Source organism: Spea bombifrons, chromosome 8 (genome assembly GCF_027358695.1).
Source record: "Spea bombifrons isolate aSpeBom1 chromosome 8, aSpeBom1.2.pri, whole genome shotgun sequence".
In the NCBI taxonomy this organism is placed as follows: Eukaryota; Metazoa; Chordata; class Amphibia; order Anura; family Pelobatidae; genus Spea; species Spea bombifrons.
The window spans coordinates 18,777-36,218 of NC_071094.1; the positions used below are offsets into that span (position 1 = coordinate 18,777).

The following is a 17,442-nucleotide window of genomic DNA, read 5'->3' on the forward strand; positions in this document are numbered from 1 at the left end:
GGCATTAGTGGCAAAAAGAGAGTGGAGGTTCTGCCACCTTACAAATCTCTGGTCAGGCCTCACCTAGAGTAGTGGGTACAGTGCTGGGGACCCATCTCCAGAAGGATATGGACACATTGGAGAGATTTCAGAGGAGAGCAAAAAAATGGTAGGTGGTTTAGAGGACATGAATTACCGGTAAAGAATCTTAATATGTCCTGCTTGGAGGTGAGAAGAGAGGGGGATGCAATAGAAACATTGAAATACGCCTGTGTACTGCGCTGCAGTATAGCTAGGCTCAAAAAACAGTTCAGAGCAGTTCTGAGTCACCAGTTCACTGACTCAAAGAACCGTTCAGAGCAGTTCTGAGTCACCAGGTCACTGATTCAGACTTCAGAGAGTATTCATGTCATCAGTATACAGCACACTGACTCAATGATACTTTCATAACTAAATACGGGGTTAATCTTCACTGCCCCCAGGATTTAGATCCCCCTTAGTTTGCCCCTCCTTTACCTCTAACTGCACCTTAAGTTAACGTTATTAAATTAATAAAATGAACACCTCAGTCCTCCGGATTAAATTAACCCTAAAGACCCCGTTAACTGTAACTGCCCCTAAATTAACCCCCACCTCCCCTTACTTCCAGCAGCCCAGATATGAATGTTATGCACATTACTGTGAGTTGAGTTGCTGAGCAGTGTGGACACTTATTACATGACTGTACAATACATTGGGGTGTAATACATATTACATGACTGTACAATACATTGGGGTGTAATACATATTACATGACTGTACGATACATTGGCGTGTAACACATATTACATGACTGTACAATACATTGGGGTGTAACACATATTACATGAATGTACAAAACATTGGTGTGTAATAAACAAATCATCCTGATTGGGCAGGCAGATGGATTCGTAGACTATAAGGAAAGGGGCGGGGCTAATTGTCTGTGTGACTACAGGGAGTGACTGGGAAGCAGTAACTTCTGCGATGAATCGGTTTATTTCAATGAATCACTGGAAAGGAACCGATTCACTTTACTGATCTGAACTTCCCAGCACTATCCGTGCCCGCCCACACCTTATACGCATATCACTGCCAGGGGGCTGTCCTGGTACGTCACGTCGCTTCCTGGGGCGGGGCTCCCATAAAAGGCCGCGCGCAGGCGTCGTAGCTTCCTTTTAGCTGCCGGTGAGGTGAGTGGGGCGGTCGCTGTGTCGTGTTCCCGGGCCGGTTTGTAGGATCTTGCTCGTTGGGTCTTTTTTTTTTTTTTTTCTGGCTTTCACAGCTTTACTTTGTGTTTGTTTCAGATCGAAGCCGCCATCATGGGCCGTCGACCCGCCCGCTGGTGAGTGTTCGCTGAGTGGGCACCATGTGTCTGCAAATATGGCGGCGTCGAGGCCTAGGAGCCAGGGTCTGGTCTGGGACCGATCCCGCGAGATTCTTGATTTAAGGGTGGTTTACGCAATGAGTTCCCCCGAGCGCTAGACCCGTAGCTGACGTGTATTGATGGTAATCACGCGAGGCCGGCCTCGGCTGTCAGACACGACCCAATGCGGTGTAGGACTGGGAACGGGCCGTGCGTGGAATGGTGCGTACGTCTGTGACACGCGTGTAACGTGCTTTGTGTCTCTGTTCAGTTACAGATACTGCAAGAACAAGCCGTACCCCAAGTCTCGCTTCTGCCGCGGTGTCCCAGGTAGGAGTCCGTGCCGGTATTCGGATAACCTGCTGTTGGTATCCGCGGGCTCTCGGTGATGGATGCCCTGGCTGGACGTGCGGTGAGGGCCGGTTATCTAAATATGTCCCTCCATTAACTCTTTCTGCTCTAGATGCCAAAATCAGGATTTTCGACTTGGGGCGGAAAAAGGCAAAAGTGGATGAGTTTCCCCTGTGTGGTCACATGGTCTCTGATGAGTACGAGCAGCTGTCATCAGAAGGTACATGGGTGTATAGTGACCCCGGCCTCCCCTTGATTAATTCTTTGTGTGGCGTGGAAATGGTCACTGTGGGTCTCTGTCTTTCCAGCCCTTGAAGCGGCTCGAATCTGCGCTAACAAGTACATGGTGAAGAGCTGCGGGAAGGATGGCTTCCACATCAGAGTTCGGCTGCACCCCTTCCACGTCATCCGCATCAATAAGATGTTATCGTGTGCCGGTGCTGATAGGTAAGGAGCCCTCCGCTGGGCGTCCGTTCCCTGCCGGGACTCCCGGGCGAAATAGTGTGTCTGGGGGCGGGGGTCTCTGCCACAGCCTTTACTTCTCGCAGCCTATTAAGCCGACCAGCGTTTGTTGTAATCAGCGATTGGTGCGCAAAGGCTGCGGACATCAAGCTCCCTGGCTGTGTATGCGCTCCGTGTACCGTATAGAGCGCTTAAAGGGGCCTCGGACACATGTCCTGCCGGTGGCTGCTGCCTGCTGTGGCCGGTGGCTGCTGCCTGCTGTGGCCGGTGGCTGCTGCCTGCTGTGGCCGGTGGCTGCTGCCTGCTGTGGCCGGTGGCTGCTGCCTGCTGTGGCCGGTGGCTGCTGCCTGCTGTGGCCGGTGGCTGCTGCCTGCTGTGGCCGGTGGCTGCTGCCTGTGCTCGTGTATGCCCGCCATTTGATGCATGCTGTCTCCCCCCCCTCCTCCCCACCACAGACTTCAGACCGGGATGCGTGGCGCCTTTGGGAAGCCCCAGGGCACCGTGGCTCGTGTGCACATTGGCCAGGTTATCATGTCTATCCGCACCAAGACCCAAAACAAGGAGCACGTGATCGAAGCTCTCCGCAGGGCCAAGTTCAAGTTCCCCGGACGCCAGAAGGTAACGTGTTTAGCACTTTAACCCATAGAAACTCAGAACCTGCCGGCAGATCGGCCCCTGAACGGACTGCTGGAAAACCTTAATCAGCCACAAACTTCTCTACCCCATCTGCTGGCACGCTGTTCCCTTTATCTACTACCCGCTCACTGTGAGAGCCCAGCTTTGCTCGTTTCTGAACGTGATTGTTTTGTTCGCAGATCCACATCTCCAAGAAATGGGGTTTCACGAAGTTCAACGCAGACGAGTTCGAGGGCATGGTGGCCGAGAAGCGCCTGGTCCCCGACGGCTGCGGCGTGAAGTACATGCCCAACCGTGGCCCACTGGATAAGTGGAGGGCGCTGCATGTTGCTTAAATCCCGTGTTTTCAAGTGAATAAAACCCCGACATTCTACCCTCCGTGTTTTTGTGGTTTCTGTGGGGTGGATGGACTCGGCCAGGGATCACGCTGCTGGATCTCTGCTTCCTGACAATAAGACTCATTGGCAGCACAACATATCAGTTTTAATAACAGCATGTTATACAGAATACCCTCCCCGGGGCAAAGGTCTGCTCAGCAGGCGAAACTGGTTTGGTAAGAAGGGTGTCCTGCTGCGATAAGTGCAATGCCAGTGTGTAATGTAGTCAGCTGGCCCCCTGTATAATGTATAGGTATATCGGTGGCCGACCCCCTGTATAACGTATAGGTAAATAAGCGTGCTGGCCCTTGTGGAATTCGATCTTTGAATTATACATTATACCAGGCCTTCAGGATAAATAATAAACTCAGCTTCCAGCTAATGGGCCGGGTGAGGCGATCCGCACTTTGAGAAGCTCCAGCGAACGCTTTAGACAGCTGGGGGATCCTGGTGCACGAGGTGGGTATTCGGCCGGCGGTCTGATGGGGTCTCGGTGGTCTGCGGGTGATCACAGCTCTCTGTCCACTCTGGGATGGATTCGAAGATTAACCTCCACTGGGAAGTGATCGCTCACTCGTAATGCCTGCGAGAGACCCGACACGATGTCACCCTGTAGAGCGTCGCGTGCAACCCGCCCACCCATCCCCCCCTCCTTGGTCAGAGCGTCTCACCTCTTCCTCAGACAATCCCAGTTTCTTCGCAAAGTTGAAGGGTTTTGCGGATCCCTGGACGATCGCTTTCAGGAATCTCTCCCCGTGGATCACAATCCTTCAGGGCAGAGGAAGCGGCCACATTACAAACACAAACCTGCTGCTGGTCATACGTGGCCTGCCTGCACCTTCCCAAGAGCTAATTACACCACTGAGCACTTCTGTAACGGACCTTCCATCCGTGGCTCAGTCGCTGTGAGTGTGGATCTGTGGGTGTTTTAATGCAGAAGATTTGGGAAAGGCTTTCAAGCTCTTGCTAGGAAGCCGTGATCCAACACAGGCGTGGATCATGAAACGTGGCCAGAATATTCGTAAAGAAGTATTTTAGTTGCAATCGGTTTACAGGAGGAACCTTTTATTTCTCCACGTGGATCTCTACAGGATCTGTGGCCCCGTTTCTGCGTAACCCTTTACAGCCCGCCGCTGTTACCTGTCATAGGCGCAGTGTGTCTTGTGGCTGACGGTGGTGTCTTCTTGGTCTCCGATCAGCCAGTGAAAGGTGTCGCTGCTTCGTCGTAGGATCCCTTTCCACTCTTCCACGGTCACATAGCCACAGGATGCGTTCAAATCACCGAGAAGCATTACGCTCTATAAAAACACAACCATAAAGCGATCCACTTACCCCCCCACGCCACCACGAATATTATTTCTGTAGCTCCAGCATAGGCTGCAGTGAGGTACGAACACGATGTACGATCACTTTACTATCCGGAGGGACAGAGGGTGAGGAGGTCCCTGCTGAGAAGAGCTTTCAATCTACCGGTCCCTTGTTATAGAATCCGGATCACCAAAAGAATCCAGTCATTGTGTAAATGTGACACTATGCCAACCACGTGGCACCAGAACAAAACCTTTACAGCAGGAAGGGGGCCCAATGAAGTAAGCTCTATACAGACTGCTCCTCAGGGCCACAAGCATCTCGGCACAAAGGACTCCACGAATCACGGATGCTTGAGCCAGGCCAGTGCTCGGGGCCACAGCTCGTAAAATGTTCACAATTCCCACCTACCTCCACCTTCCAGCGGCGCTCCACGTCCAGCATGAGCTCTAGCAGCGCGTTAATTTCCTTGGCTGCCTCTCGGGGACACGTGTGATGAGACATCACAACAAAGTCCTTCATTACTGGAAACCACAGAAAATGTCCACGTTCAGTTAGTCCACGCGGCGAGTCCGTGCCTCTCTAATGACTTCTACTAACGGAAGGAGAGTGATCTCCAGACGATTCCTCCCAATGTAAAGCTCGGGGGGAGCCGCTCCCAACCCTTGAACGGCTGCCGTTACGGGGGTCCGTGTAGTGATGCCTTCTATTGGCCAATGTACAGCTTTGCATTTGGTGAGACTCCTTCATACACTACGGACAGGGCCACATCTATGAGTGCCACGTAATGGCGCGCTGGGAGCCTTACCGGTCCTTGGCGAGTGGAAGCGCACGGCCAACGGCTCTCTTGCAAAGGATTCTGGGTGTTCCTCGTACTGATGCCAGTCAGTGACTTCAACCGTGTCACTCCTGCCAGTCAATTAGTGAGAGTTACACGGAGCGGCCCACGCTGCGCCCCAATCCGCCCCCCACACCTCATCTCAAGCCGCTCCCCACGTCTCGTCCCAAAGCAAATAGCGGTTAGTGGGTTACCTGTAGAGAAACACGAGCTGCTCCTTATAACTATTCCTCCCCAGCCTCCTGCTGTTCAGGTGCGCGTACAGATGATGCCCGGCATACCTGCGCAGGGGAAGGAAGGGCCACGTGTCCCGTTACATCCACTGTTATTATTTATATATCGCCGTCATACTCTGCAGCGCTGTACAACGTGTGTTATCATTTATATATCGCCGTCATACTCAGCAGCGCTGTACAACGAGTGTTATTATTATTTATATATCGCCATCATACTCCGCAGCGCTGTACAATGTGTTATTATTTATATATCGCCGTCATACTCCGCAGCGCTGTACAATGTGTGTTATTATTATTTATATATCGCCATCATACTCCGCAGCGCTGTACAATGTGTTATTATTTATATATCGCCGTCATACTCCGCAGCGCTGTACAATGTGTGTTGTTATTATTTATATATCGCCGTCATACTCCGCAGCGCTGTACAACGTGTTATTATTATTTATATATCGCCATCATACTCCGCGGCGCTGTACAATGTGTTATTATTATTTATATATCGCCGTCATACTCCGCAGCGCTGTACAATGTGTTATTATTATTTATATATCGCTGTCATACTCCGCAGCGCTGTACAATGTGTGTTATTATTATTTATATATCGCCATCATACTCCGCAGTGCTGTACAATGTGTTATTATTTATATATCGCCGTCATACTCCGCAGCGCTGTACAATGTGTTATTATTTATATATCGCCGTCATACTCCGCAGCGCTGTACAATGTGTGTTATTATTATTATTTATATATCGCCGTCATACTCCGCAGCGCTGTACAATGTGTGTTATTATTATTTATATATCACCGTCATACTCCGCAGCGCTGTACAATGTGTGTTATTATTTATATATCGCCGTCATACTCCGCAGCGCTGTACAATGTGTTATTATTATTTATATATCGCCGTCATACTCTGCAGCGCTGTACAATGTGTTATTATTTATATATCGCCGTCATGCTCCGCAGCGCTGTACAATGTGTTATTATTATTATTTATATATCGCCGTCATACTCCGCAGCGCTGTACAATGTGTGTTATTATTTATATATCGCCGTCATACTCCGCAGCGCTGTACAGTGTGTGTTATTATTATTATTTATATATCGCCGTCATACTCTGCAGCGCTGTACAATGTGTTATTATACATCGCCGTCATACTCCGTGGCGCTTGGCGTTTACCTGTTCAGCTCCTTCACCAGGGTCGGGATCGCTTCTCCTTTGGCGTCTCGGACTTCTTGGATGACACAGATATCGCATCGCGCCAAGATCTGCCCCAAAGCACATGGAATGAGTATTATTTATACTCCACGGCGCTGTACGCTGCTCATATATAACGAGCCCGTGACGGCTGGTAGAAGCCTTTGTTAAGACGCGGAAACGTGGGTCAGCGCTCCTCACCCACCTTCACCAGACTTTCCAGGACCCTTTTGTTGGACACTTTTGCTTCTCCAAAGCTTTTGACGTTGAAAGCGCAGATTTTGAAGGCAGCTGCGGCGAGGTGTGCGCTGAGCAGGAGCAGAGCCACGGCACGGCACGGCATGTCGGAGCAGAGGACACGTACCTTCTTCCTGCACAGAGCTGGGCGGGATGGCGACGGGTTACAGGGGAATCGCTGTGTCCACGGGATGCTATGAGGAGAGCGTCGGGAGGTCACAAGCTGATGCTGTGTCAGCGCCCAGTCAGCACGAAGCGGGCTCTAGAATCTGTCACAACACACAATGCCGGTACTTACCGCGCTGCCGCCGGTACTTACCGCGCTGCCGCCGCCATCAGGATGAAGGTGTGCGCCGCTCCCTTGTAGAGGCCATTTATAGCTTATGCAGACGTGTGAAAAAGAAGCCACAACCTCTATGAATTGTACGATTTTACAGATCAGGACATTAATCAGTCCCTTAGCAGGTCTACAAATGAGCTAAATAAAGCTAAACAGAACCGCAGATGAACAGCACATGACATATTACACATGGTCACGATTTATTTCACTAAAATAAAGCCAAAATGGAGAAGCCATGTGTGAAAAACTAAATACCGTTTATCAGGCTCCAACTCCGCACTATGAATGGCCACGTATGTCCGTGTGTATGTATATGTGTATATACGAGCATTCGTATGGCGCTAACACATGTATGATGGGGGAGGGGCCCTGAACAATGCATAACACTGAATGTGGAGTGTGGCTATCGACGGAGCACTGAGCCTCCACCCACATCGCAGTGCTCCCCTTCAATATGTCCCAAGGTGGCAGTGAGGGAGAGGTGGCCGAGCTCAGCATATGCTCGGGGGCCGTCCTCTAACCTCCCCAACTGGTCACTGAAATCAGGAATGTCTCACACGAAGCGGTGCACTTAGGAGCTATGATCACATGCAGTGAAGCAAAATTTGGATGCGCAGCGCATGTACGCAGAACCTGCGTGTAAATGGACTGAAATCCACAGCAACTAACGGACCATTGCTTGCCACAGCATAAGTCCACTTATGAGAGGTAAGCGCTGATTTGCACAGGAGAGCAGATAGGGCTCTGTTCAGGAAAGCGCCCCCTCGCGGACTCCCGCCAGCAGCACACAGGAAGTCGAGCCCTTCCGGGTAAGGGCGTGGCCGTGTGTCGGTCACGTGATCGCTGCGGCAGCCATGCTTGTTGGGGCACGGCCCCCTTTTACCCGTCCCTGAGGCGCTTCTGTTTGTAATTCTTTAGTCTTGGCCGTTTCGCCAGACGTGGTGTGTGTGGCGGCTCTGCCCGAATTAAATATGGCGTTTTGTACACCAGCTGTATTACTGGGTTTCCTTACGACGCTCGGCAGTGGTTTACGGCCTCGTTTGCGCTGCCGGCAGGTGAGGGCGGTGGGGGGGGGAGGAGAGTTAAGGGGCTTTTGCGAGGAGGTGAAGTCCACGGGGAGATTAGGGATCCTCGCAGATTCATTGCTAGTGAATGAATGGCGGCAGCAGCAGGTTCCGTGGCGTTGTTACATTAAAGTGAACATTACAACTGCCATTGAGATTTACATAGGAGGAGCGGGCCTGGGAGCTTGCACTCTGCTTCGAGGGGCTTTAGTGGCTGTCACCGACCTCCGGCGTGGCTCTTCTCTCTCATTAACAGCTCGCTGATCCGGGTCCTCGTCGCCTCCAGAAGATGCCCCTTCTGGTAAAATGGCCTTTCCCGGAGCGTGCGCGTCTCCCCCGGACTCTCACCGGCACCGTGGTCATGGGTCTCGTGGGCACATACAGCTGGCTCTGGACTCGTGAGTTATTGGCTCGGTACTGAATGTAGAGTTGATGCGATCTGTGTGTTTAAGACTGGTTGGCCGCGTGTGGTCCCGTGGCAGGTGTGCTCCGTGGATACGAGGTCCCGTTGAGTACGACGAACGTGTCGCCCAGGGCAGCCTCCGAGCGACGCAGTTCGTGCCACGTGAGGAATCGTTGCCCGCGGACCTTTCATTTTCTCCGCCATTATTTTACAGGGTACGTGAATCACGTGGACGTCCACAATAAAGAGGTCCTGTATGACCTGATTGAAAACCGGCAGCCGGACACTCCGCTTGTGACCATCTCCAACCACCAGTCCTGCATGGATGATCCCCACCTGTGGGGTAAGTAAATGCCGAGTCCTGCTCCTGTCGCTGGCGCCTGCTGGCTAGAATGCCACCGTATGGGGTGAATGAGCCCACGCTTAGGCTTGTCCTGGCACATGTGCAATACGTGACAGAGCAGCGTTTCTAGACAAAATGGTTCTTGGTTGTGGCGGAAACGTGGTCGGGAAGCAAACACCGTGGCTTAGCTGTGTGTTACCAGCCGTGGGTTTCTTCTTCTTTACGCAGGCATTCTGAAATTAAAGCACGTGTGGAATCTGCACAGGATGAGGTGGTGAGTATCCCACAAGACGCTCTATTCGTTCCACGAGGGGGAGACCATAAAGCCACCTGCGGCAGTGGCATTACAGTGAGAGTTTAAAGTTAGAATAGGAGCAGCGCAGGTAACATGGAGAAGCGAAACGTGGGCAGAAAGAGGGGATAACGGATGGAGAGAGGTGAAACGTGGGCGCAGAGAGGGGATAACGGATGGAGGGAGAGATGTGTCTAACGTGTCGGTTCCCACCGCAGGACCCCAACAGCTGCTGATATCTGCTTCACCAAAGAACTTCATTCGCTATTTTTCAGCCTCGGGAAGTGCGTGCCCGTGTGTCGAGGTGCGTGGCCATGTCTTGTGTGTAGCTGGTAGATATATAAAATAATGTATACATACAGAAATTATATACTTATTGCTGTCCGTGGCTCTGTGTCCATGCTCGGCTCATAGATGGTCTTCTTTCTGTGCAGGCGATGGCGTGTATCAGAGAGGAATGGACTTCATCCTGGATCGGCTCAACAGGGGAGACTGGGTCCACGTGTTCCCGGAGGGTAATGACCCCTAAGCGGCCGCTCAGGCCATTGGTGGAGCCTCAGCCACCCCCGAAGAGGCATTAAATGGCCCAATGTCTGCTCTCGCCCCCTTCCTTTCTGCTGCTATCTCTTTACGTGTCCGTCTACAACACGTTGGAATATGTTGGTGTGTTACACATAAAGTAACACAATATCGTGTGTGTGTATGTATGTATGTGTGTATGAGTGTGTGTGTGTATATATATATATATATATATATATATATATATATATATATATATATATATATATATATATATATATATATATATATATATATATATATATATATTATAGTGTGTGTAGTGTATATGTATATAGTGTGTGCGTGCGTGTATGTGTATATGTAATCGAGAAGCCTGTCCACGTAGAGATCCGGAGCAGCTCTGATACTTTTTTTTTTCTCGCATAGGGAAAGTAAACGTGAGTCAGGACTTCGTGCGGCTGAAGTGGGGTGAGTGCCGTTGATTATATTTGTGGTTCGTGTCATCTGGGGGTAAATGAGCCACGTGAGCAACTGTCTGCGTCCTTCTCCGCAGGAATCGGCCGTCTGATCTCTGAGTGTGCGCAGAATCCCATCATTCTTCCTCTGTGGCATGTGGGTGAGTGTTCGTGTGGCCACTTACTGCGTGGTATGTTTGGTACAAGGGGGGGTTTGGCCGGGGGTTGGTTTGTGAGTGGGGGGTTGGCAGGGGTGGGGGGTATGGTCTGGGGTGGGGATTGGTTTGTGGGGGAGTTGGCAGGGGTAGGGGTTGGTTTGTGGGGGGGTTGGCAGGGGTGGGGGGGGGTGGGGGTTGGTTTGTGGGGGCATGGGGTGGGGGGGTGGCCTGTGGGGGGGGTGTCGTTCTGTACGTTGCATGCTTTGTGGTAATGTGTGTCTCTCATACAGGATTGAATGACGTTCTCCCCAACGATCCTCCTTACGTTCCACGCTACGGACAGGTGAGCCACGATTTAGGGATCCAGTAAAGTGGGCCGTCGGGCTGTTCCTCCCCGTCGGGCTTCAGAATATCTTCTCTGTGAAAGCTGTCCGCTTGCCGGATGCGGTTTGGGTCTCGTGGGCTCCCGTAAACAGTGTCCCCGACGCTGGGGGTCTGGCTGGCCACGTAGAATGTGGGACAATCTTCTGTTTTCCTCCGATTTCTTAACGCTTTTTATTAAATAGACCCCTAAATATCTGACCTCACTGCGGAATATGACGGCGCTATGTGAGTGGCTGTGCGAAGCTCGGGGGTCTCTGAAGACCACAAATAACGTTCTTCATTTATTTTAACCTTTATAGAGGATCACTGTGTTGGTGGGAAGACCCTTCAGTGCAAAGAAAGTTGTGAAGCAACTAGAGCTGGAAAATCGCTCTTCGGTAAGTTAAGTATTCGGGTGCAGTGGGATTTAGGGGAACAGTGAGGGTAGATAAGTGGAGCAGCCTCCCAGCAGAAGTGGTAGAGGGTAATACAGTGAGGTCCAGCCACACGTATGGGATAGACATACGGCTCCTGAATCTAAGACGAAACCAACGATTGATTAAGGTTTGAGGCAGGTTCTAGGTTTCTGATTGTTCGATCTGTGTGAACGATGAGTGGGTTCCGCAGCCTCCATGTTTGTGCAGAAACCGGTTAGAATAAGAGACTCAACTGGTTTATGTGTCTGCTGGTGGCTTAGTTCATAGCCCTGTTTCTGCCCCGGGGGTTATTTGGCAGCGCCGGTGGCTTAGTTCATAGCCCTGTTTCTGCCCGGGGGGGGGTAGTTATGTGTTTCTGTTCCGATGACCGTGATCATTATCTTTCTCGAGGTGGAGATCAGGAAGGCCGTAACAGATTACATCCAGGACGAGTTCCGCAAACTGAAGGCGCAGGCAGAGACCCTTCACCACGGCCCCCGGGGACAGACGTGACACGTGGGGGTCCTGCCAACTTGGGCAGGAAAGGGTGTATCATATCAGACTACCTCTGAGCGACGACCACCGCCGGATCGGTGCATTTTACACGCAAGGAGATCCCTTTCCATCCGTCACGGACAATGAAGTAGCCCCAATCGCCCCCCCCCAATGTGCAGATATATGTTGTTTGTATCGGACCCGACTAATGCTGTTTTATTAAGTTTTTAGGTATTTTTAAAAGGAATAAAAAGTTTTCCATCTTGAATTGTTGCATTGAGAAGGAGGGGGCAGATGTCGCGGTGTATGTGCGTGATGGGACAGATGTCGCGGTGTATGTGCGTGAGGGGACAGATGTCGCGGTGTATGTGCGTGAGGGGGCGGGTGTCGCGGTGTGTGTGTGTGCGTGAGGGGGCGGGTGTCGCGGTGTGTGTGTGCGTGAGGGGGCGGGTGTCGCGGTGTGTGTGTGCGTGAGGGGGCGGGTGTCGCGGTGTGTGTGTGCGTGAGGGGGCGGGTGTCGCGGTGTGTGTGTGCGTGAGGGGGCGGGTGTCGCGGTGTGTGTGTGTGCGTGAGGGGGCGGGTGTCGCGGTGTGTGTGTGCGTGAGGGGGCGGGTGTCGCGGTGAGGGGGCGGGTGTCGCGGTGAGGGGGCGGGTGTCGTGTGTGTGTGCGTGTGAGGGGGCGGGTGTCGTGTGTGTGTGTGCGTGTGAGGGGGCGGGTGTCGTGTGTGTGTGCGTGTGAGGGGGCGGGTGTCGCGGTGTGTGTGTGCGTGTGAGGGGGCGGGTGTCGCGGTGTGTGTGTGCGCGCGTGTGAGGGGGCGGGTGTGTCACGGTGTGTGCGCGCGAGGGGGCGGGTGTCGCGGTGTGTGTGTGTGCGCGTGAGGGGGCGGGTGCCGGGGTGTGTGTGCGCGTGAGGGGGCGGGTGCCGGGGTGTGTGTGCGGGTGAGGGGGCGGGTGTCGCGGGGTGTGTGTGTGTGAGGGGGTGTCACGGTGTGTGTGTGTGAGGTTGGTGTCGCGGTGTGTGTGTGAGGGGGGTGTCGCGGTGTGTGTGTGTGTGCGTGAGGGGGCGGGTGGTGTGTGTGGGGGTGGGTGTCGCGGTGTGTGAGGGGGCATCTTTAAGGTTCCTTCTTGCTATAGGTCAGACTGATCTGCGGTGGGGGCCCTTCCAGCGCATGGCCCTCGTTAGCAGGACGTGGTTTCTCTCTGAAGGTGTGAGGATCGGGGTCCCGGGGCCTTCCCCGCTGCTGCTGCTCCTCGCTCATTAGTTTTCTTTACGTTGCTCTATAGAGACTCCCCCATTACAGCTTAAGCCGTGGGGGTGTTCCTCCCCACATCTCTCATACGCAAGACGATTAACGATGGAGCATCTGTGTACTTGGTGGTATTACAGCCCTGCGCTCCCCTACCCCATGTTAGGTGCCCCCTCCGTGTCACTGCAGGGGTGTAGCGGGGTATTACAGCCCTCCCCCTACCAAGCAGATGCACCCATCGATGTCACTACAGGAGTATTTAAGCTCTACACCATGAAATACCCCCTCTGGCGGATGCCAGTACCGCAAGCAAAGTGCGCGGCCCCGCCTCTCTGTTATGACGTTTTATGTAGTGTAGCCAATGAACATGCCTTGTTGTCACATGACAGGTCATAGCTGGATCACATGATACGGCTTCGGTCTCAGTGACAGGAAGATGGCGGAGCAACTTCTCTTCCTTTCGGCCGTCCTCCTCCTTGGGTGCCTCCGGCTCGGTGCCTCTTCACAGCAGGTGCCGCTGCTCATGTGGTCCAGTGAGAGGTGAGATGTGGTAACAGGGGCCGGGGGTATTTGCAGCTGGGGCAATTTGCCGGTTGGGTGACAGAGGCCGGGGGTATTTGAAGCTGGGGTAACACTGGCTGGGGCAATTTGTCGGTTGGGTAACAGAGGTTGTTTGCAGCTGGGTGAAGGGCATATGGCTCTGTGGTGATGATGCGGGGGCGGGGTGCAGAGTAAATACAGCTGGGGTGGTATTGCGTGTCTGTAGCTGGTTTGGTAAGGGTTAATCCCTCTGGTGTTTGGGGGGGGCAGTCCGAGGGGAGGAGGGTGGAGCCGGGCTCGCAGGGGGGGGTCTGGAAATGGCCGAGGTGAATCAGCTATGCCCCAACTTCCTGTTTCTGTGCCCTCTGCCACCTCCTCCAAGGCAACCCCTCCCCTCCGCTGGGCTCGCTCTGACGCTAAACTTATACAGGTCACATGATCATTACGCAGGGAAGGAGAAATATGTCTGACGTCCTGTACGCGGGGGTATTTGTTTTCTTTTTTCTCTAGCTCCGTGTGGATGTCGCAGCCCAGCGCACAGAGTGGACACGTAGCCACGGACGTTCAGCTCGGCCAGTACCTGGAGCCGGCGCTGCTCTCCGGACCCAAGAATGTCCTGCTGTTTCTCCAAGAGAAGGTACCTGGTGCTTTACCAATATATAATAATCGGCGTGTCCACAGATACGTGGAACCTGGCAGCGTGTGAGCGCCTGTTTCCAGCGACGACGGGGCCCGCGTGTCCTCGCCGCGTGTGAGCGCCTGTTTCCAGCGACGACGGGGCCCGCGTGACGGGACTAATGGCCTTCCCTGTCTCTTCTCCCTCTGGCAGCTGAGCGTGGAAGATTTCACGGCATTCGGTGGCGTTTATGGCAACAAGCAGGACAGCGCTTTCCCAAACCTGGAGGTGAGAGAACTTGGGCCAGTTTGGTGTTTGCCGTGGTAGGCCCGTGACTTACACGTGTGTAGCGGAGGAGTCCAGGTAGAGAGGAATCCAAGACACGCTTAGTGATAAGATCCCGGGAAGGAAGAGTTTGGTCTTAGGGGGTAACTGGCACTGTAGACTTGAGATGTTTATGGCATATAAGTGGTTTCCACGTGGACTAGCTGTCTGATAATGGGTTGCAGAGCATTATGGAGTCATCGCCCTCCTCCCTGGTGCTCCCCGCCGTGGACTGGTACGCTGCCAACATCCTCCCCACCTATCTGAAAGAGAAACTGGGCGCCAGCCCTCTGCACGTGGACCAGTCGACCCTCCTGGAACTAAAGCTAAACGAAAGCATCCCGTCTCTGCTCGTGGTCAGCCTGCCCTACGCCAGCAGGTATGACGTGATACTGAACGTGGGCTCCATGGCTGTTACGCTAGTCCATGCGCTAGTCACGATTGCCTCATGTTGGCAGTAAAACGCTGCCCTGGGCTCTGCCCATCAATCTCGGCCGACGGCGGAGGGGTCTCATTAACGGTTTCACCGATCAGGGCAGTGGCTGCTGCGTTAATACGCCACCGTACGCCACCGTTTGGTAAATAAATCCCTCTTTCCTCGTCGCTGCGATGATTTTTGTGTATTTCATTTTTTTAAATATTTTTATTGACTTTTCTTTTCTTAGTGCCGGGCCGATGGGGGCCAAAGACGTCCTGAGAGCCAATGGTAAGCGTTACGTGGCTTCCTCCCATCATCTAAACGCCACTGTGCATCCAGCTTATTGGTATCTGTGGGGGCTGAGGTTGGACAGCCTTTTATATTAACAGTTTGGAAGAAATGTATTCTCTATTAATCGTGCAGTGCGTTGAGGAACTGCGGGTGGAACATGCACCACGTGCAAAGTGAATACCCCCTGCCCTTTAGATCTGTGCCACGTGCAAAGTAAATGCCCCCTGCCCGTTAGATCTGTGCCACGTGCAAAGTAAATGCCCCCTGCCCGTTAGATCTGCACCACGTGTGAAATAGTCTGTGGTTTTCTCTTTGCAGATGAGGTGATCGGACAGGTCCTGAGCATGCTGAAGTCGGAGGGGGTCCCGTACACAGCGATCCTGACGGCCCTGCGGCCCTCGCGGGTACGTCCTGTGGCGCGTCTCGCCGGAGCAGGGGGGGTGTTTGTGTGTTGAGGGTTCATTTTGTTTTTAACCATTGACTGTCTGGGCTGCTTAGGTGATCCGTGAAGCTGCGTTCTCCGTGGGCAGCCTCGGGCGTCAGTTGCTGGAGACGGCATCGCCTGCTTCCAGCTACCCTCCCGTGTCCTACAACGACACCCAGAACGCCCCGTGTATCCTGCTCTGGGCTAAAAACGTCTCTGTGTTGGTGGATGATGTGTGGCTGGACTTGACCAACAGAACATTCCTTGCAAAAGATCTGGACCTGACTGGATCCAGTTGCTCCTGGAACCGTTCCACGTGAGAAAAGCTGGCCTTTGTTTTGGGTGTGAATGTTTCCGGGGGGTTTGCATCGTGGTTGGGGGGGACACGCAGCGCTGCTCTCTGACCCGTTCTCTGTTTTTAGGCTGGTGCTCAGATATGAAAACGCTCTGAAGGCAAAGCCTGTGACGCTCACGTAAGTTTTCGGCCTGTTTGGTAAACGGAGAAGATGGTTTTATCGCAACCTCCGTGTCCGTTAATAAATGACCCGTAACCACACACACACACACACACACGCAGGTAGGGTATTGTCCACGTGACAATGTTTCGGGTCGGCCGTTACGTGTAGTTACCAACCCAGCGAGCACTTTCTCTACAGATTCCAGCTCGCCAGCCTGTGGTACCCCGTGTCTGCCCGCTTTTGGTTCACTTTGACTCGCGTGGACATCGATTACGACAATCAGAATGCCACGTTCCTCGCTCCGCAAGTCAACGCTCCCAGCAATTACTCCTTCCACTGTCAGTACGTGAGCAGTTACTCCGTGTACGGTGGGCTCCTCGTCAGCAACACCAGCAAGGCTTCCCCATCCTCCAAGTGGCAGCTGCACGTGGCCGATTTCCAGGTAGGAATAAGTTGGGCCATTTCCGTAGCGCTTGCTTGGGGGTTTTATCAGGTCTGCTTGGGCCAGACCACAATAAACATCAGGTATATTAAGATCCTCCTGACTCTTCAGTTAGTAAAGTGGCCGTCAACAAAGATGGCGACTGTTTGACTTCTGTTTGACTTCCTTTCTTCTGGTAATGGCCGCACGCTTAGTGACGCTTTCCTCTGCTTCTGTTCCAGATCCAGGCTTTCAATGTGACCGGCGTGAAGTTCTCTTATGCCAGCGACTGCGCCGGCTTCTTCTCGCCAGGGATCTGGATGGGGCTCCTCACCACCCTGCTTTTTGTCTTCATTCTGACGTATGGGCTGCACATGGTGATGAGTCTAAAGACTATGGATCGATTTGATGACCCCAAAGGTCCGTCCATATCTGTGCCCCAAACAGAGTGACCCTGAATGCCCCCCTCAGTCCAGAAGCAGCGCCCCCTGCATCACTCTGTCTATGAATATGCCATCAGGTAGAAGGATTAGATCCTAACCCCCCCCCCCGGTCTCTGCTGTCCGGATTAAGGCTGTGATCGTGTTACCGCTGCCTGGCGGCGACTCTGGGCCATAATCACGTCCGCGGGAAGGCCGGGGACAGGTCTGGGTCTGAGGGTCCCGATTTCATCACCATAAACCCCCAGCAGTCTGCCGTTGGCTGCGTTTCTGGACTTTCCTTCTGTAGACTCGTGCTCCGCGTGTCTTGTCCCGATTTGGTTTCTTTCCCGTGTAAGTGTCGTTGGCCGATGCTGTGACGTAGAAATCCTTTGAGATGTTCATATGGCGTCCCGGGAGCGA

At 53.0% G+C, this 17,442-nt stretch overlaps 4 protein-coding genes and 1 non-coding gene across 7 annotated transcripts; 4 read left to right on the forward strand and 1 right to left on the reverse strand.

The window, feature by feature from the left end:
- Positions 1 to 1,262: 1,262 nt before the first annotated feature.
- On the forward strand, positions 1,263 to 3,185 carry RPL10 (ribosomal protein L10). The gene is made up of 6 exons (XM_053474234.1): positions 1,263 to 1,342; positions 1,635 to 1,693; positions 1,827 to 1,934; positions 2,023 to 2,161; positions 2,632 to 2,794; positions 2,992 to 3,185. Exons 1-6 carry the CDS (start codon positions 1,320 to 1,322, stop codon positions 3,145 to 3,147), a joined length of 648 nt encoding a protein of 215 aa, XP_053330209.1. The 5' UTR covers positions 1,263 to 1,319; the 3' UTR covers positions 3,148 to 3,185.
- LOC128504160 (small nucleolar RNA SNORA70) lies at positions 2,257 to 2,390 on the forward strand. The gene has a single exon (XR_008355393.1). It is a non-coding gene; the product is annotated as a small nucleolar RNA SNORA70 (small nucleolar RNA).
- A 501-nt stretch (positions 3,186 to 3,686) lies between the features above and the next one.
- LOC128503647 (deoxyribonuclease gamma-like) lies at positions 3,687 to 7,116 on the reverse strand. The gene is made up of 8 exons (XM_053473805.1): positions 6,979 to 7,116; positions 6,756 to 6,844; positions 5,530 to 5,616; positions 5,306 to 5,406; positions 4,909 to 5,021; positions 4,330 to 4,487; positions 3,861 to 3,957; positions 3,687 to 3,772 (listed from the first exon to the last, which is right to left on the reverse strand). The coding sequence occupies exons 1-8, from the start codon at positions 7,114 to 7,116 to the stop codon at positions 3,698 to 3,700; spliced, it is 858 nt and encodes a 285-aa protein (XP_053329780.1). The 3' UTR covers positions 3,687 to 3,697.
- A 1,077-nt stretch (positions 7,117 to 8,193) lies between these two features.
- Positions 8,194 to 12,129, forward strand: TAFAZZIN (tafazzin, phospholipid-lysophospholipid transacylase). Of its 3 annotated transcripts, XM_053472864.1 has the most exons (11): positions 8,320 to 8,405; positions 8,671 to 8,812; positions 9,032 to 9,160; positions 9,389 to 9,434; positions 9,671 to 9,756; positions 9,887 to 9,967; positions 10,401 to 10,442; positions 10,528 to 10,590; positions 10,878 to 10,930; positions 11,271 to 11,348; positions 11,778 to 12,129. In XM_053472864.1, the coding sequence occupies exons 1-11, from the start codon at positions 8,322 to 8,324 to the stop codon at positions 11,877 to 11,879; spliced, it is 906 nt and encodes a 301-aa protein (XP_053328839.1). In that variant the 5' UTR covers positions 8,320 to 8,321; the 3' UTR covers positions 11,880 to 12,129. The 3 variants fall into 3 exon arrangements, with proteins under 3 accessions (XP_053328840.1, XP_053328839.1, XP_053328838.1); XM_053472865.1 differs by lacking the exons at positions 8,320 to 8,405; positions 10,878 to 10,930 and adding an exon at positions 8,194 to 8,291; XM_053472863.1 differs by lacking the exon at positions 10,878 to 10,930.
- A 1,398-nt stretch (positions 12,130 to 13,527) lies between these two features.
- ATP6AP1 (ATPase H+ transporting accessory protein 1) lies at positions 13,528 to 17,052 on the forward strand. The gene is made up of 10 exons (XM_053473138.1): positions 13,528 to 13,648; positions 14,159 to 14,285; positions 14,478 to 14,552; positions 14,774 to 14,967; positions 15,254 to 15,294; positions 15,616 to 15,701; positions 15,796 to 16,037; positions 16,144 to 16,194; positions 16,378 to 16,621; positions 16,843 to 17,052. The coding sequence occupies exons 1-10, from the start codon at positions 13,545 to 13,547 to the stop codon at positions 17,050 to 17,052; spliced, it is 1,374 nt and encodes a 457-aa protein (XP_053329113.1). The 5' UTR covers positions 13,528 to 13,544.
- The last annotated feature ends 390 nt before the right edge of the window (positions 17,053 to 17,442 follow it).

What these genes read in the sequence shown, in the direction of transcription:
- RPL10 (XM_053474234.1), top strand. Translation starts at nt 1,320, where the DNA reads ATGGGCCGTCGACCCGCCCGCTG. An exon ending in CTTCTGCCGCGGTGTCCCAG is followed by an intron (nt 1,694 to 1,826) that starts GTAGGAGTCCGT and finishes TTTCTGCTCTAG; the next exon opens with ATGCCAAAATCAGGATTTTC. An exon ending in CGAGCAGCTGTCATCAGAAG is followed by an intron (nt 1,935 to 2,022) that starts GTACATGGGTGT and finishes CTGTCTTTCCAG; the next exon opens with CCCTTGAAGCGGCTCGAATC.
- LOC128503647 (XM_053473805.1), bottom strand. Translation starts at nt 7,116, where the DNA reads ATGCCGTGCCGTGCCGTGGCTCTGCTCCTGCTCAGCGCACACCTCGCC. An exon ending in ACACACTGCGCCTATGACAG is followed by an intron (nt 3,958 to 4,329) that starts GTAACAGCGGCG and finishes TCTGCCCTGAAG; the next exon opens with GATTGTGATCCACGGGGAGA. An exon ending in TGGGATTGTCTGAGGAAGAG is followed by an intron (nt 3,773 to 3,860) that starts GTGAGACGCTCT and finishes GGTCTCTCGCAG; the next exon opens with GCATTACGAGTGAGCGATCA.
- TAFAZZIN (XM_053472863.1), top strand. Translation starts at nt 8,322, where the DNA reads ATGGCGTTTTGTACACCAGCTGTATTACTGGGTTTCCTTACGACGCTC. An exon ending in ATACAGCTGGCTCTGGACTC is followed by an intron (nt 8,813 to 9,031) that starts GTGAGTTATTGG and finishes ATTATTTTACAG; the next exon opens with GGTACGTGAATCACGTGGAC. An exon ending in GGATGATCCCCACCTGTGGG is followed by an intron (nt 9,161 to 9,388) that starts GTAAGTAAATGC and finishes TTCTTTACGCAG; the next exon opens with GCATTCTGAAATTAAAGCAC.
- ATP6AP1 (XM_053473138.1), top strand. Translation starts at nt 13,545, where the DNA reads ATGGCGGAGCAACTTCTCTTCCTTTCGGCCGTCCTCCTCCTTGGGTGC. An exon ending in CTCATGTGGTCCAGTGAGAG is followed by an intron (nt 13,649 to 14,158) that starts GTGAGATGTGGT and finishes TTTTTTCTCTAG; the next exon opens with CTCCGTGTGGATGTCGCAGC. An exon ending in AGACGTCCTGAGAGCCAATG is followed by an intron (nt 15,295 to 15,615) that starts GTAAGCGTTACG and finishes TTCTCTTTGCAG; the next exon opens with ATGAGGTGATCGGACAGGTC.